Below are 16,298 nucleotides of genomic sequence, written 5' to 3' on the forward strand. Positions count from 1 at the left end.
GTGTAATGTAAAAAACTGAAAACTTAACTGGACACTAGCTATTTGTTGTCTTCCAAGGCTTCATTTACTAGTGGTATTCCAACCATTATTCAACCACGATATAAAAGATGGCATTTACTACAGGGAGGTGATTTCCCTTCAGTGATGTCTCCGTGGTAACTGGCAGGGCTGAAACCACACCCCTGGCCTTGAGGCAGCACTGACAAGTTTGTGCTACAGTTGTCAGGGTGGGTATGTCAAAGCCCTAAAATTACAGATGTCTCTGCCTCAGGCCAACGGAGCATAAATCACGAGAGTGAGCTTCCACATTCCCGCTAATGACCTCATTCATACGAGCCCAAAGAGTCGTGGAGGTGGGAGGGATGTTAAGAGAAGAAAGGTGCTCATAGAAAAAAATCATTCAGGTGAATAGAAAAAAAATAGTTTCGTCATTATTTACTCACCCTCATGTCTTGCAAAATCCATATGACTTATTTGTGTCTATGAAACACAAAAGTCTGTTTATAGCGGAATGTCCATCCTGCTATTTAAGAGAGGTGAATGACTGTCAAGATTTTAAGATTTTCATTTTGTTCATAATTTAAATTGAGTTAATTCCACACACAAAGCTATCATATGACTTCAAAAGAAATACAGTGCACAAGTCATATGGACAACTTCTATTAAGCTGTTTTTGTCCCTTCCCACTCTATGGAAGTAGTGTCAACAATCTTCAAAATTTCTCCTTTTTTGTTCCAATAACTCATTTTTGAAACCGTTTTAATGCATATTTTTAAACTGTCTTTTAATTAAATTATATTAGATAGAATATAGATCAAACTAAATAGAAATAAACAGGTTCTTTTCCGAATAGACAGCTCATATGGATGTGGGAGCAGAAGCACTGCCCACAGGAATCTTCATACGTTGAGGCCAGTTTCATACACGCACTTCTTTCCATCTCATTCTCTTTCTTCCTCGCACACATTCATCTCACACTCGAACCCGACTAAACTCATCGTTTATGACTGCTCAAACCTCCTTACAGCCGACAAATTTCATTTTGCCCAGGCAAATCCTATTGCATATTATCCTGTACATTGCATTAGGCCCCTAATCTCTCCATTCTCTTCCTTCTCTCCATACCTCCGTAGAAGAAAAAGCCGCGCCTGATTAACCCACTTTACGATGGTAAATAAATGCAGCGCACAGTCGTGTGAGCCAGATTTAATTATGAGAAAAAGAGCCCAAATACACGCAATAATGTGAATGCCAATCTAACCATAATAGAGTGTTTATGGAATTTTATTTAGCTATATTTAAAAAGTGACCCATAAAACCGAATGAATGACCGAAACGCTGATTCAGAGATTAATTGTTAATGTCAACGTATTACACTGTGAAAAAAAGTCTTTTTTAGGCAATAATTCAACTGCAGTTTAATATTAAGTCACATGTATCCCATGTTGCTTTTGGTTTCCCATCTTCTCTTTGCTTCAAACCTAGAAAAAAGAAACATAAAAGGTAATCAAAATAATCAATAAACAAAAATGACAATGAGACAGAAACTGTAGATGTTGGTTGTTTGTGGTATTTTAACACAAGCATTTTATTTACTAACCATCTGCTATAAAGCTTAAGCGGGCGCTAAATGCATTAAGAGTGCTAAAAATGACTCTTTATAGCACAAACATGCTTATTTTCTATGTACAATAAATAAGATTGTTGCTTAGCCACAATGCAATTAACATTATGCAATACAACATGAAAAGGAGGCAGTAATCTGAATTTTGTTTTATCAAATGATATTGGAAAAAGAGCAATACCGAGGAGTTTGGTTCAAAAATAAGATGACTCCGTTTTTAAAATCTTTTTTTATTGTTTTATTTAGCTGCATTTTTTTGTTATTATGGCTTAAATCAAAACAAACCAACTGCAGTTTGATTGATATTAATTGGAATGCATAATAAAAAAACATGATTTTTGAAAAAATGTAAATCTAATTTTGAAACCAAACTCTTATTATATAACTACATACATTGTCCATCTGAGAAGTATAATAGTATCTAGGAGCTCATACTCCTTGCACACATTATTTATTTATGAGTTAACACCCAGGATCATGTCCACGAAAGACGGGACATTTAAAGTGTGAAATTCAGAATGACTTAATGAATTTGCGAGGAATCAGTGCCAGAGGAAGAGACTGAACTACAGATAGAAGAAATAAAAAAACGACAAACCCCCAAGCCATTTGCTTCCTCCTCTTTTGGGCTGCCTGGGAAGCCTCTGCTTCCCGTTTGGTACGGTCGAAGTCGCGGCAATCTGCGGCTTGTGCGATTTTCACGCCCAGCTATTGAGAAGAAGACAGAGACGAGCTTCATTAGCAGGAGAAAATCAGTCTGTCTGGCAACCTTACCAAACGTCGTTTTCGAGGTTTACAGTGTATCCGACGTTGCGCTCAGAGCACGCAAGTTCCAAAATATTACAAAAATATTTCACGGTTCACAGACAGAAGTAGGACACCCCACCCTGCGTTCCAGCGCTCGGCATGGATGTGCATAATTAATGTTATTATCTCATACACTTAATCGCTTCATCTAAAGAGGACCTTTAATTCTGAAAATTGCAGTGCAGGCAGTTGGGACGGGACGGGAAGACGAATGGAGGAGGGTGAGAGGCACATGTCGGCAGTATCAGTGAGGGGAAATGTGTGTGGTGTGGCCGAGATTAATTCCAATAGCCAGACTGACACACGGGGTTCGGGAAACAAAAGAAGAGTCCTGGCCTCTCTCATCACTCCTGGGATGGGTTTATTATTGGACCGCGAGAAACTCTGATAAACACTCGGAACAAATCACAAACCCTTTTTTTACTACTCCCTCTCTTTCTCTCTCTCTCTCTCCGTTTTTTAGGAGGGGATTGGAGGGTAATTTTTTAGAACAGTGAATGAACACAATTGGAGGAACACACACAAAAAAAATTTAGTAATGAGGAAATGTGCCACCGTTTGTAAGCTTGAAAAAACCTGGAGAGCACCAGAAAGAGAAAAAAATTTCAATTATAATTAAGTGGGATAAACTTTATTAGAAAGACTGAAACTAAAATATCTCCTAATGCATGCTGGGATTAGGCAGGTCAGAGTGAGCAGGAAGGAGAAATTAAACTCTAAAGGCTTTTTATCACCATATTTCAGGAACCAAGGGTGTAAAATGTTCTAATTTGGGATACATTAAAAGCCATAAAGGTCTTTCAAAAAGATTAATGGTACTTTGCTTGGATTTAAGATAAGGCCTTTAGCAGGCTGAGAGAGCGGGGTTCCGGCTGGGCCCTCAAGGCATTCATCTATACAGGCACTTGGAAGATTTGTAAAGGCGTCTGCATAACCTGAAGCTAACACACTATGACAGTTTTTTAAAATCCTCGCTGGGGTTTTTTTCCGAGGTTTTAAGAGCCATAAATCATGTTTTCTAGCAAGAAAGCGCAGAGAGGGTAAGTTATAATAGGCGATCATGCTCATGTTTAGCGCAGATCTGCTGGCAGATAATTTGCACCAGGGTGTTTTTTGAGAGGCGTTTAAGTGGAATAGATGCTAAAGCTTTCACCGTCTGTATGCCGTGCTGAGATGGCAGCTTTATTAAAACGTTGACAAATTTTGGCACGGCTCTAGGTTTTGTGTCCTGTGAAAAAATTATATTAATGTGGATAAAAGGGTGCGGTTTGATACATAGAGGGAAAACCAAACTAAAGGTTCAAATCTTGAGATTTATCAAGGATTGCCAACGTTAACCTACACTTCTGTGGGGTTCAAATCAAACCAGCTTTAACCAAAATTTTGCCCCCCTTCCACCTGCTCACTACCACAAAAATAAAGCCCCCCTTCCCCCCCTTTTTTTATCGGTGCCCCCCATTTCACACAGAGACGTTACTATATTCAACGCATTAAAGGTCTTAATTTTTTTAATCTGTCCAGTCTAAAACCCCCAATTGTCTTTACTGGGGCTCAACATTAATGTCAACCAAGTTACCTAGGAGACAGAGCAGATCAAAGCGACAAAAAAAGGGAAAAAAAAGCTCTCAAATGTCTGATTAATCAAGCCTAGCAAACAGCTTATTTCTTTTAGCCTGCATGCAAGTATGAAAATGAGATTCGGAGAGCAGTACATTGTGCAGATTTGTTCATTCTTATCAGAACAAAGCCGGCGGCAGCTTATTTCATGGATCACTGGCACAGTCATCAGAGTAGCGCAAAGCAGGTGACAGCACTTCTGTCTGCGGCAAGAGCAAAATTAGCAAAAAGTCGGCGCAAATTAGCCTCTCATATTTTCCGTAATATGACATTATTTTTCATTTACTTTTTTGATCCACTTTTCGCGATTTTGCCCTCCTTTTTCATCTTCACCCCCCTTTCCCGCTCGTGACTTAGTGGCAAATCCTTTCACATCAAATGCAGGCAGAGGCTAAAAATGCAGGGCGGAAAAAAGGAACGAAAAATCACAATCCAAAAGCAAAAAACAAAAAGGGGGCTGAGGGGGGCTAACATAACACAACACAAAGCTCTCATGTGCTCTTTGTTCTGGGGAGTCACACTAAACCTTGACATATTTCTGTAAGAATTGTATACGTTCAGTGAATTTCTATTGTCATTTCTCTCCTGTGTGTGCCATTTACGCAGCATAAGCAGCATTATTCAGGCCTGGGTGTATTTAGTATCATTAATGACGTGACCCATGAAGGATCTGTCTGTGAGGGATGAATTTATTTTACTCAGCCCTGTAGCTCCACTGTGGGGCCACTAGGTGGGTTAAGTCAACAGTGGTACAGACACCACAAAGAATATGTGTAGTAAATCATGGTTCTTTAAAAAATGTTTAATCTAAAACTATGTCAGACCTTCTTAAACCTTTCATAAGGTATTGCAGTTGCTATTGTGATTCAGATTTTCATATATTTCTTACAATAAACGTTTTACTTCATTTTAATGCAGTGATACATTTAGTGATTCATATCATTGCTGTCCTTCCAAAACCTGGTACAGTATGTCCAAATTCGCTGTTTTATGGCAAAAAAATAAAAAATCACGAAATGTGGAGTTACAAGGTTTCAGAAGGACAGCAGCGATGTGTGGTTTATTGTAAACAAATACGAAAGTGTTAAAGATGGAGTTTGGCTAATGTAGCAGCTGTTACACAACATTCACTCTATAAGACAATTATTGGTTAAAAATCAAAAATAGGTTTAATTCTATTCATAAATATATCCTTATTTCTGTAAAACGCCTTCCGATTAAAATGCGAGAGGTGGATAAGAAAAGCTAGTATGGCTTCGGCCGGCTAAATCACATTCAGAACCTGCTTTGCAACATTCAGCGTGATTAATGCCCAGCCTAATTCCCTTATCAAACATCTTAATGCCTAAATAACCTGGCCTCTGTCAACTCAGAAAAAGGAGTCCATATAAGACTAAAGTATCAGATTAAGACTGCTTGTGTGAGTCTTAAAAAACCCATGAAGTTTTTAGTTTGGGCTGAACATATTTTATAAACGGATAATAAGTATTTATTACAGCATAGCCATAGACTTGCTAAGATGCGAGTTTGCATATGACTGGACAAGATTCTGTGCAGTGCAAGATGACTCACCAATATCGTTGGTCTATTATCTCTGTTTGGTTTGTTATTGTTAACAGATTAGACAGATTTTTACTTCTGCAAATTCACTTTACTAACTTTGACTAGGCTCTACTGTCATGTTATGTTAATATATTTAAATGTTCTTAAGTGACGATACTTGTTTATTTTGAATAAACAGAAACAATCAAAACAATAAATCTCACTGCTATTGTGCTATTGTGAGGCCACGCTCCAATGATAATACTCCGTGTCATCTAAACGAAAGCAGAGAAGACAAAATCCTCTCAACAAAAGTGACATATTGAGAGTCCCACACTTGATATCCTTGTATACAGCGAAAGATCCAGTTAACATAGCTTATCAGTCTCAAGGGGCTGATGTGGGGGAATAAGACAAGGAGTTTCTGTAATCTTGCCACTAACTTGACAAACAGCATTACAAGACACAGAGAGAAGCAGTCTCTCTGAGGGGGATCTAGTAGGAAAGCTCTCTGTATAATGCGCTTCTCTGTGTTTTAGCCCCAATAATCTGATTCCAGATACATAAGACTGTCATCTTCAGGGAACAAGGGAGTGGAAAAAAGTGGGAAAGTTCGTTGGCTTTGTGCGCATTTCATTATCTTCCCTCTTCTAAGCAGGCAAGGCTTATTAGCAAGCTTTGAACTCACACTTACAATAATGTGCCATCAACAGTTTTATAAGCTAATTAGAAAAACAGTTTAATTAATGACTGACTGGCTATAAAATGGCAATCAGGAGGAAAAAAAAGAAAACGAGGGTGCTAAGCTTCCACTACCACCAATTAAGGGCTAATTACAAACAAATTATATATGTGTTTTGCTGTGGGCTTTAATTTGAAAAAAACTGGCTTTAATTAAAAGAGAAAACATGCTAATTAATTAAACGGCACAAAAAAATCTACAGTGAAAAGTATGCTTTGTCTATCAAGTAATTAATGAAATACAATAATCCAAATGAGATTCCACAGCATTTGATAAAAGCTTAGTAATCATTTCAAAATTAATGGGCAAAAATTTTACGTGACTCATCTACAGATATAATAAAAGTTCATTCTGTGATAAATTGCTAATGCTGACGGAACAAGGAACAAAGAGAGAGTTTGGCTTCGCAGTTTTCTTGTTGCCGGAGGGTCCCGCACAGAGAGACTCCTGTGTTTCTGTACAGATTGGATGTCCTCAAGAAGGAAAGGACAGCATGAATAAAAATAACCTGTCCAATTTTAAAATAAATACTATTAATAGTCACACGAAAAACAAATGGATTATGTTGGATTCCAAACTTGCACACTACGTTGCCAGAAAACTAGTTTAATTGGATTAGTGTCTACCGATGAGTTTGACCTCACTGCACTACAAGAAGTATGACACCCTTGTAAAAACCACATAAAGGCAAACCTTCAGTGAACAGGTGATTAAAGATATCTTTGTTCTTAGTTTCTGAGACGCAGGACATTTCAAACACATATTATGGCAAAACCCCAGCGGATTGAATTAACACGTAAAGGAAACAGTAATGCAACACATTTAATGGCTTTACCAGTCATAATAAGGCCGATTCTAATGCTTAATCTTGGATTGACTCAAAAGAAAAACCATCCACCTCTGTACAACATTGGTGGTACTTTATTTCTGAAGAGCATATAGCTGAGTTTCTCTTACATTTCTCAGACAACGTCTCCCTCTTTTAATCACTGTCTGACTCCTGGAAATGTGAAATGGACGCAGTACCACCCACTGCTCGAGACGAGAAAGTCTGCGTTTTGAAGTGGAAATGCGGAGCTAATGTTTGTGATCAAGGCAGAGAGAAAGTGTAGGAAATAATAAAGTGTGACAGTCTTTTGTTTAGCACTGCTCACTTGCTTTACTGCAGAGACTCAAAGTGCAGCCTTAGTTATTAAATATGCTTATAAGGCTAAATAAAACCGCTTATGTTGACACCAGTAATTCATTCTCTACCGTCAAAAGTGCTTCAAAGCCAAAACATCTGAAAAACTGAATCTGAATGTTATTCAATACAAACATTTCTATATTGCTGAAGATATGACAATCATAGACATTTCACAATGAATATCTGCGCACCTTTCATGAAGTATATGTGTGTACAATACACAATTTGCCGTTGATTTTACATTGATATCAGTATGTTTTTGTTATGTACAATATTACATTTTGTAATATTGGTAATAGTTTAGTCATATTTTTTAAAACTATAACTTTTACACAGTCAAAGAATTAAAAAACACAAAAAGAACAAAAAGAAGTTAAAGCTTCAACAAAATATTAAGAGAAACATTTTCATGAAAGGAAAATCTCCAAGAAACCTTTAACTATCTGCATTTGTTTCAAACACGTACAGATGAAAGCCCATGTTTAACACACATTTTAGGACAACTTCAAAGACGGTTTTAACAAATTGCTTGAATTTGCAGATTAAAAGGAAATTATTCCATTATCATTTGATTAAACAAGCTAAGCAAAAAAGCAACCAATAATTCTTCTATATTTAAACGTTTTCAAAACAGAAATTGTCATGTCTAACGGCGCAACTTTTGAGTTGAGATGAAAAGCGAAAGAGACACTACCGAATATGACCAAAGAAATTCCAAACAAGGCGTTTTTTATCGAAATGATCACAACACCTTTTACTATACATCACTTTCTCATACTTCTAAACACATTTGTGACCCTGGACAACAAAACCAGTCTTATGGGTCAATTTTTCGAAATTGAGATTTTTACATAATCTGAAAGCTGAATAAATAAACTTTCTATAGATATAGGAGTTGTTAGAATAGGACAATATCTGGCTGAGATACAACCGTTTAAAACTCTGGAATCTGAGAGCGCAAAAAAATCAAAATATTGAGAAAATTGCCTTTGAAGTTGTTAATCAGGGGCACTGTGGCAGACCATCCACTCACAAAAATAACGTTTTTATATATTTAAGGTAGGAAATTTACAAAATATCTTCATGGAACATGATCTTTACTTAATATCCTAATGATTTTTGACATAAAAGAAAAATCGATAATTTTGACCCACACAATGTATTTTTGTCTTTTACTAAAAATGTTCCCGTGCTACTTAAGACTGGTTTTGTGATCCAGGGTCACATTTAATGCCGTATTAGCACGTAAACATATTACAGAATGTGTAATGTTTCATATACCGCTAGACACAAATATTATTAGAACCTTGAAATTGAGGCTTGCCACAGCTGGGATTATTGACTGTTTAGTTGTTCGTAGCATTATTTCAAACAGCTGTGTCTACAACAACATTTATCCAGGGCAGAATGCTCTGTGACCGTGCGGAGCACTGCGATAATGAATACTAGCCGGATTAGAAATTAGGGCATAAAATGATTCACTAATACCCAAATTGCCCTAAGGACCCTGGATACAGGCAACATATTTCACTGTTTATCTAGAGTTACTGTCTAAGTGACGACATCCTAATCTAAAGCAGATTTGTGGCTTAGCGGTGAGCACAGCGCTCGTGGTGCTCAAACGGGGATGTGAGTTCGAATCTGGCAGTCTTGTCTCTAAAAATTCAACCAACTGTTAAAGTTGGCTACGTAGACATATTTTAATAATAAATGGTGAGACTTATGAACCTAAATCAAGAGAAACCCCTTAAATCTCATCAACTCTCATGACTTCCATATGTGCAACCTTCCCCTTCATTACACGACCTTGAATGATGTCACCTTTAACGTGGCTCATAAAAAGGAACATGCCAGTATCATCTTACCTTGGCATCTTCAAAGTAAACCTTGAATCCCTACAGCTCCCTGAGGCGGACTAAATCAATCTACAGAGCGTAGGAGAGATGTCCGGCAGATGACAAATGCACATTACCTGGTGAAATCTGTAATGTTCTGTCTTAAGTGGAGCGCAAATAGAGCAGCAAACAGTGGCATGATTGCGATTGACTGCCAGCGTTCTGTCAGAGGCAGACCTCAGCTGTCTGGCTGAGCAAGAGCTTGTAGACTCCGTTAAGTCTCCCCAAATCCACCCATGCTCTAAGAAGCTTTCTGTGACAACATGGTCCTGCTAAGTCAATCAAAGACTTGTTTTGTTTTTACCTGCAAGCTGCGCCAAACCAATGCCGCCTGCTGTAATATGTTATTTGATAAGAGAGATTAACCAAGAAATTTCGAGTATTGAGAGAAATTAGAGTATCTCTGAAATTCTTTAGCTGCTTTTTGAAGTCGAGATAAACTGCATGGTGGAATGCTTCAATCTGTCATTCTCAACCAAACAAAAGAACAAAGGCACGGGCTGATATAGCCGTGCGGAAACACAATGAAGCCCATGTAAAGATGAAACAATTCTGAATATGGTTGCCAAAGAAACCGTTATTATGTATCTGTCTATCTAGTAAAGAAACTGATGAAGCCACAGAGATACTGTGAGTAGCATCTGAATGGATTACCTCTACAAAGACTCAAAAGACAATTGCCTAAACCAAGGGCCTGGTGTTGGCATTACTGAGCTATTTAATGCTTGTTCCCATGATGCTGTGCTTGTTAGGAAAATGATTATCACCTTACTTTGAACCGAATTAAATCAACAATCAACATCACAATATGATTTAATTAGTGGCGAATAAATGGCGTCTTTTTCGCGTATACACCAGAAGAAACATAAATCGTAATTGATTATAAAGGAAACTAATATTTGAGGTTAACAAGATTAATACCGCTTCACCCAATTACATGTTCAAGCTGTTTGGATGCTTATGTGAAGCATGACCCGAGAGCGTTTTATCCACGATAATGCTAAAAATTAATCTTAATAGAAAATTAATTATTATAGAAAGTGCTTTGCTGAAGAGAAAAACAATTTAAAACAAACACCAAAACCAGGAATAGCTTTAATTATTTTAACAAAAAGGATTTACAGAATGAATCTCACATATTATTCAGTAAACCTAAATATAAAGTTAATAATAGATGTTTCATGCAATAAATCCTAATGGCTAAAATACACTACAAGACTTTTGCTCAGATTTTGCCCAGATTTTCAGTCTGGACTTGTTGCAGAAAGTCTGTGCCAGTCTGCAGATTTGATCAGTTAGTGTGTTTCTATCTGAAACTTTCAAAAAGTCTGCAAGTGTATGATGTCTAGTTTTAAAAAAATCTGTTCAGATTTTAAAAGTCTTGTAGTGTAGTCTAGCCATAAACCAGCATGATGACGCTGATGTGTTTTCAGTATGTACATTGAAATTTGTTATTACAACTTCAATACAACACAAAACTCATGCTGTTTGCAGAATTACTTCATCTGGTACCAGATCGAAGCTTTAGACAAAGCAGCTTTTAAAATATGCTTAGATGTCACCAAATGTGGAAGGTGACGGTTTCATCGGACGTACGCGCCTGGCCTGTGTTTGGTTATAATATAACAATTTATTTTATATTTAATTTACATTAATATTCATTTATATTCATATTTTATTGTACATTAATGGTATTAAATTATAATTACAGTTGTAGAGTCTTTGGGGAGGTCTACCGGACATTAAGTTTGGGCCACATAACGTTTTTGTTGTTGCCGTTGAAGCCGTCTACAGACACATGCTGAAACCTTTTCTGTACTAAACTGTTTAAAGCTGACAGTGAACGCCAATTCCATGCAATAATGCTAGAATCAAAGCCTAGGTGGGAATTTATAGAAATACATTTCAGCATTCCATTGAATCAAAGTTGCGAAGCTTAAAAATATTGCCTGCTACGACTGCCCTAACTTCCGAAAAGTTGAATGTCTTTTTACCTGCAATTACAGCTCTGCGAATGTTACATTTTCTGCCAAATTAGTTTGGAAGCGCTTGATCCTACATACACTCCTAAAACGTGTCGTTTTAAAACTGCAGGCGCTGTATTTAGGTACGAGCTCACTTCAAAGGTGCAAACTACCACCTTGAAAATGTTTTAGCGCATGGCTGGAAAGCATTGTAGCCTTCATTAAAAGGCAGAACGGAAAGTTCTATAGACACCGCCGTACTTCAAACTGGGGGAGGGCTTTCCATTAACTTTAGTGTAAAAGGGTTGCAAGACTTTCTGGCCGAGTTGAATCGCGCGTGTGCGTGTTTGTAGCCTCTGTGTCTTTGCGGGCAATATGACCGCAGACCCATTAGCTCGATTTGTCACAGTTGGAGCACCCCCCGAGATGGCTTATCTGGGCAACATACCTCTCGAGTAGCAAGTCTGTCACTCAGTTCTTCCGCCTTCTCATAGTCCCCTTCAGCGATGGAACTCTCTATGCTCTTTTCCAGGCCTGACTGAAGATGAGAAGAGACAGGAATAAAATGTGATTTCAAATAGAAATTGAAGGGGGAAAATCAAAGAGTAGCTCAAAAACTCCCTCGGGCATACTTTTTAATATGATTGCCATTACAACAAATATGTAGATTTCCTCTCATAAATGAAAATCACTGGTTGATTAAATATTAGTCAAAAAAATCGGTTTGGCTACAGGAGGTTACCAAACATAAATGTTGGTCTTTAATTAGATATTTTCATCAGAAGCAGCAGGACTGGTGGAGCAGAGCTCTCCGCCTTGTTCCTCTGATCTTCACAACGCAAATCCCAAAACAAAACCATGAACCCAACAGCAAATAATCACAAAAAACACAAGTAAATGGCCAGATCATGTCACTGGCAGATGTGCTGCATTTTTAAAAACAACCTGATGTCCTATTTTCTGGGGCTAATGTATATTCCATACTGTGATTTCAAAAACAGTCATGCAACATAAGGTAAGACTTCACCCAAAACTTTATTGAAATGGATTTTCACTGCATATGCTCGGCTGTTTAGTAAAGTTTTATTCAAAACCGATATTTCCTTTGAAAGCCAAATAGAGAAACAGAGCTTTATTAATTAACAGACTTCCATATATATCAAACAGTATTTAAACTCAATAACCTAATATTTTACCTAACTTATGCAAAGTTATTTGAGCTCAGCTTTGAAAGATATGAACAATTTAATACTGAATAAGAAGCATTATCGTACTAAAAATGAATTAAGTTTGCCACAATTCTGCTTGCGTGTCATTTTACAAATAAAAATAAAAATGTGTTTTGAGTTAATGTAGCAAAATGATAAGTAACATGCATTAGTGCAAACATGGCTTGAGGTTACAAATGAATTAGTTCCGTTTACAAAGCTTTACATATAAAAACTTATTTATGGACAATTTAATCGGGAGAATTTGTGGATGACAAAATTAAATTTTGAGTTAATGTATAAAGTCAATTATTCCTCATTCTTATCTGCCAGTCATCTCATACGGATCAAAACAGAAATCATTTCATTTCACAAACCATTTATTATGTTTTTGAGTCACTGACAAACTGTTTTAAGAGCTGGTTTATAACTGTGGTTCCAAAGATAATTGTTAGACAATATAATTTGCTTAAGTCTGTTGCTTCACATAATATTGAAAATAAACTGCATTTTACAGTCATGTTAAATCTGCAATGTACTAAATGTAAATACCAATGCAAGTTGGTAATGTACAATGTCTTGGATTGTTGTAAATAAAACAGGGACCTTCCAAACACAGAATTTCAGGCCCATATATACAAGCGACAGCGGGCTTAACAACCCAAGCTGGTAAACTCTGCCTATGTGCCAGCATAATGTGAACATTATATGCACGCTGAAAGCATTTAGGGCACAGATTTAAACATTTTTGTGAAGCATCCAACGCAGGAGCTCTACGAAACAAACCGTAACGTAAATAAAACATAAAACTCAAAGCGACCAGCTTATGTGTCCCATCTTAAATGAGCAGGAAGAGTGGGTAACACTAAAAACAGTCCTTTTACAAGGGACAGCTAAAGGCATATGCTGTTTAGAATTCTGTTTATCCAATTTGACAACATGCGAGGTCCTTTCAGCTGGTGAGTGGGAAAAATCAAAACATCATATTTCTTACACAACCTGTCTGGTGTATTTCATTTGCAAGCAACCGCCTCCCTATCACTACATTACAACATTAAAAAGAGCTCCTCGCTCTATTGTGCCATGGCTTTCAACTCATTCTTTAATGGAGAAATCCACCTCATATAAGAAATATTAAACACCAGCCAGAACAGACAGTGCAACCACATCCTCATGTCAAGATTAAGGTAATCTCATCATTAAATATAATACCATCTATTCTGTTATGCTCGGTGTCATGCGGAAGAAAAGGCGCCTCCTCGCGCTGTCTTTCACGTTTGATAGAGGAAACAATTATGAGTTACACATACAGTACAGTAGGCATGGAACAGAGAGAAGAAGACGGATCATTTTCTTCTGTGGAATTAGGACACCCACAGTGTGGCAGCGGAAGATGGCGGAAATCATTGTTACCAAGAGAGGCGGCCTGTTGCAGGGAGGAGGCTTCAGTCTATCGTTGATGCCAAAATACTGCGTGAGCTCCTTCCAGTTATCCTTCCGTTCCTCCTCCAACTTTCTGTGCAAAGAATGACAAGCGTTGATGTTTATTATCATTCGCTATAACTTTGTGAGATTCCAATATTTCTGCACATTTTTCATTCTCACAAAACAGCTATAGTTGGTGGATTACTGAGCCAGTCAGTAGTTGGGTATGTAGGTGTAAAGAATTTAGTACTAGGATGAGACATGCTGTGACGAGATGTATAGAGATGAATTATAGCTAAACAGTCTTAGAAGTGTTTAAGCAAGAATGTCTCATAGGGCTTGTGACTGGCCTGTTTGCAAATCATAAAAAGTGAACCACAAGTGTCAACAATACCTGTTCTGCTGTGTGTCGCAGTTCTGTGTTGAGGTCCCACCTGTTTGATGTATACAACCAAATTACTGTGTTTGAACTCCGTACTGACAGACATTAGAATAAATTTGTGTCCTACTCAAGAATGTATGCAAATCTTGTATTAAAGCTTGTTGGCCCCTAAAAAACTCAAAAACTACCTTTGGGAGTTTTTATTATTACTACCATAATAACAAATGTCTTATTTCTAAAATATTACAAAAGGACAAAAGAAAGCAAAAGGTTTAGTGGAGCATAAACACAAGTAAACTTTACGACAATATTGTTTATACCCTTTTTATGACGTCTTTTCCTTTGTGGTTGCTTCACTCTCTGGTCATCTTTTGCTTTCTGGAGATCTTTAAACCGCTGTAATAACAACAAAGCTGTCAAACAAACTAACATTGCCATTTCGATTTTACATTTCTATCTAACGTTATCTGCTGCAGAATATGACACCATCTCGGCCATTTCGCCACCATAAATACCATCCACAACATCATTCGCTAAATAAAAGTTTTGTTTATGCACAACTTCCGTCCGTCCACGTACGTGCCATTTGTCTGGGGAAACTCCAGGAGGACAATCATCCTCCACTGCATCGGTTTGCAAATTAACGTTACTTGATAAATGTGTCTCTGTGTCTGACTGACATAAACGGTGCTCGTTTGTTTCTGTCTCTCCTCGGTCTTCTGCTGTAACATCAGCATCTTCTTCAGAGCTCAGATCAGCCTCAGTGAGACCCGACGGGAGAAGCCCACTATACATATTCATTTTGGCGAACCATCAACCATTCTGTTCAAATCCAATATATCACTGCAATGCGACGGTTGATTTAACCATACCCATGTGCATTTCAATAAAGCATTCTGTTTACGTTTGCGATCTGCATTTCCGCATTTTGAACAAAGAGCTTTATGGTTGGATGGGCGTTTTCGCTTCATCTGTAACACGGACGTCGATTGGTCACTTATTCGAGCTCCTTTTCAACATGGGAAATGTTATTTTTTGCCACGTGAATAATAAATGATAACCGACTGCTGATTTTTCTTTTGATTGGTAAATTTGACTAGTTTGATAATGGCTGTATTTTTGAACGACTTGCATGTTTTACAATTTAAAATAAGCGTTTGATAGGCTATTAAATCGAATCTAAAATAGACATTTTATAGATATATATTTGCATGTGAAAATGAAACGTTTTCTTCATTTTCAACATTTTTTCAACATTTTCTTTTAATCATTGCCTATTTGTAGGCTACCAACATCTGTTACACGAATTATATGAGATAATAAAGCACATTGTAACTGAGTTAAGGAAAAGTAACGTATTCAACCATTGTTGCATGCCAGTTCAGTATTGAACATTGCTATATTTTTCAGTTCATAAACGGTGAACTAAAACACAATTGCTCATGTTTTCCACAGTGATAAGAATGCTCTTATGTGAGCATGTCTTTCAATTTATTCCGACAGCTGAGGGCATCATCACATTATCATTAAAACGATTAGCATGCTAATCTTGTTTAGCCTGTGGCACTGGCAGACGAAAAACACTGGTGCTTAAATTGCTTATTTATATCAAATAACATCAGTTTTCTGTTTTGTTGCTAAATATGGGTGGGCTTTGTGCCTAATTGCAAAACCACCTATTTACTTAAATGATTTATTTAGTGTGCACAGATTCTGGGGCAACAAGCTCATTTGTATTGTCATGATGTCAGAAATTTTCATCAATATAATTTATTTCTGCTTGTGACGCCTATAGCAGGGTGCCAAAAGGTTTGAATGTGCCTGGCATTTTCTCTCTCTCTCTCTCTCTCTCTCTCTCTCTCTCTCTCTCTCTCCTCTCTCTCTCTCCTCTCTCTCTCTCTCTCTC

General features: G+C 37.4%; 1 protein-coding gene across 1 annotated transcript; it reads right to left on the bottom strand.

Moving 5' to 3' along the window:
- Positions 1-1,191: 1,191 nt before the first annotated feature.
- Positions 1,192-15,310, bottom strand: fam204a (family with sequence similarity 204 member A). The gene is made up of 7 exons (XM_057342813.1): positions 14,972-15,310; positions 14,713-14,788; positions 14,405-14,444; positions 13,999-14,101; positions 11,826-11,915; positions 2,223-2,332; positions 1,192-1,481 (listed from the first exon to the last, which is right to left on the bottom strand). Exons 1-7 carry the CDS (start codon positions 15,191-15,193, stop codon positions 1,430-1,432), a joined length of 693 nt encoding a protein of 230 aa, XP_057198796.1. The 5' UTR covers positions 15,194-15,310; the 3' UTR covers positions 1,192-1,429.
- Between the last annotated feature and the right edge of the window lie 988 nt (positions 15,311-16,298).

Source organism: Triplophysa rosa, linkage group LG9 (genome assembly GCF_024868665.1).
Source record: "Triplophysa rosa linkage group LG9, Trosa_1v2, whole genome shotgun sequence".
NCBI lineage: Eukaryota > Metazoa > Chordata > Actinopteri > Cypriniformes > Nemacheilidae > Triplophysa > Triplophysa rosa.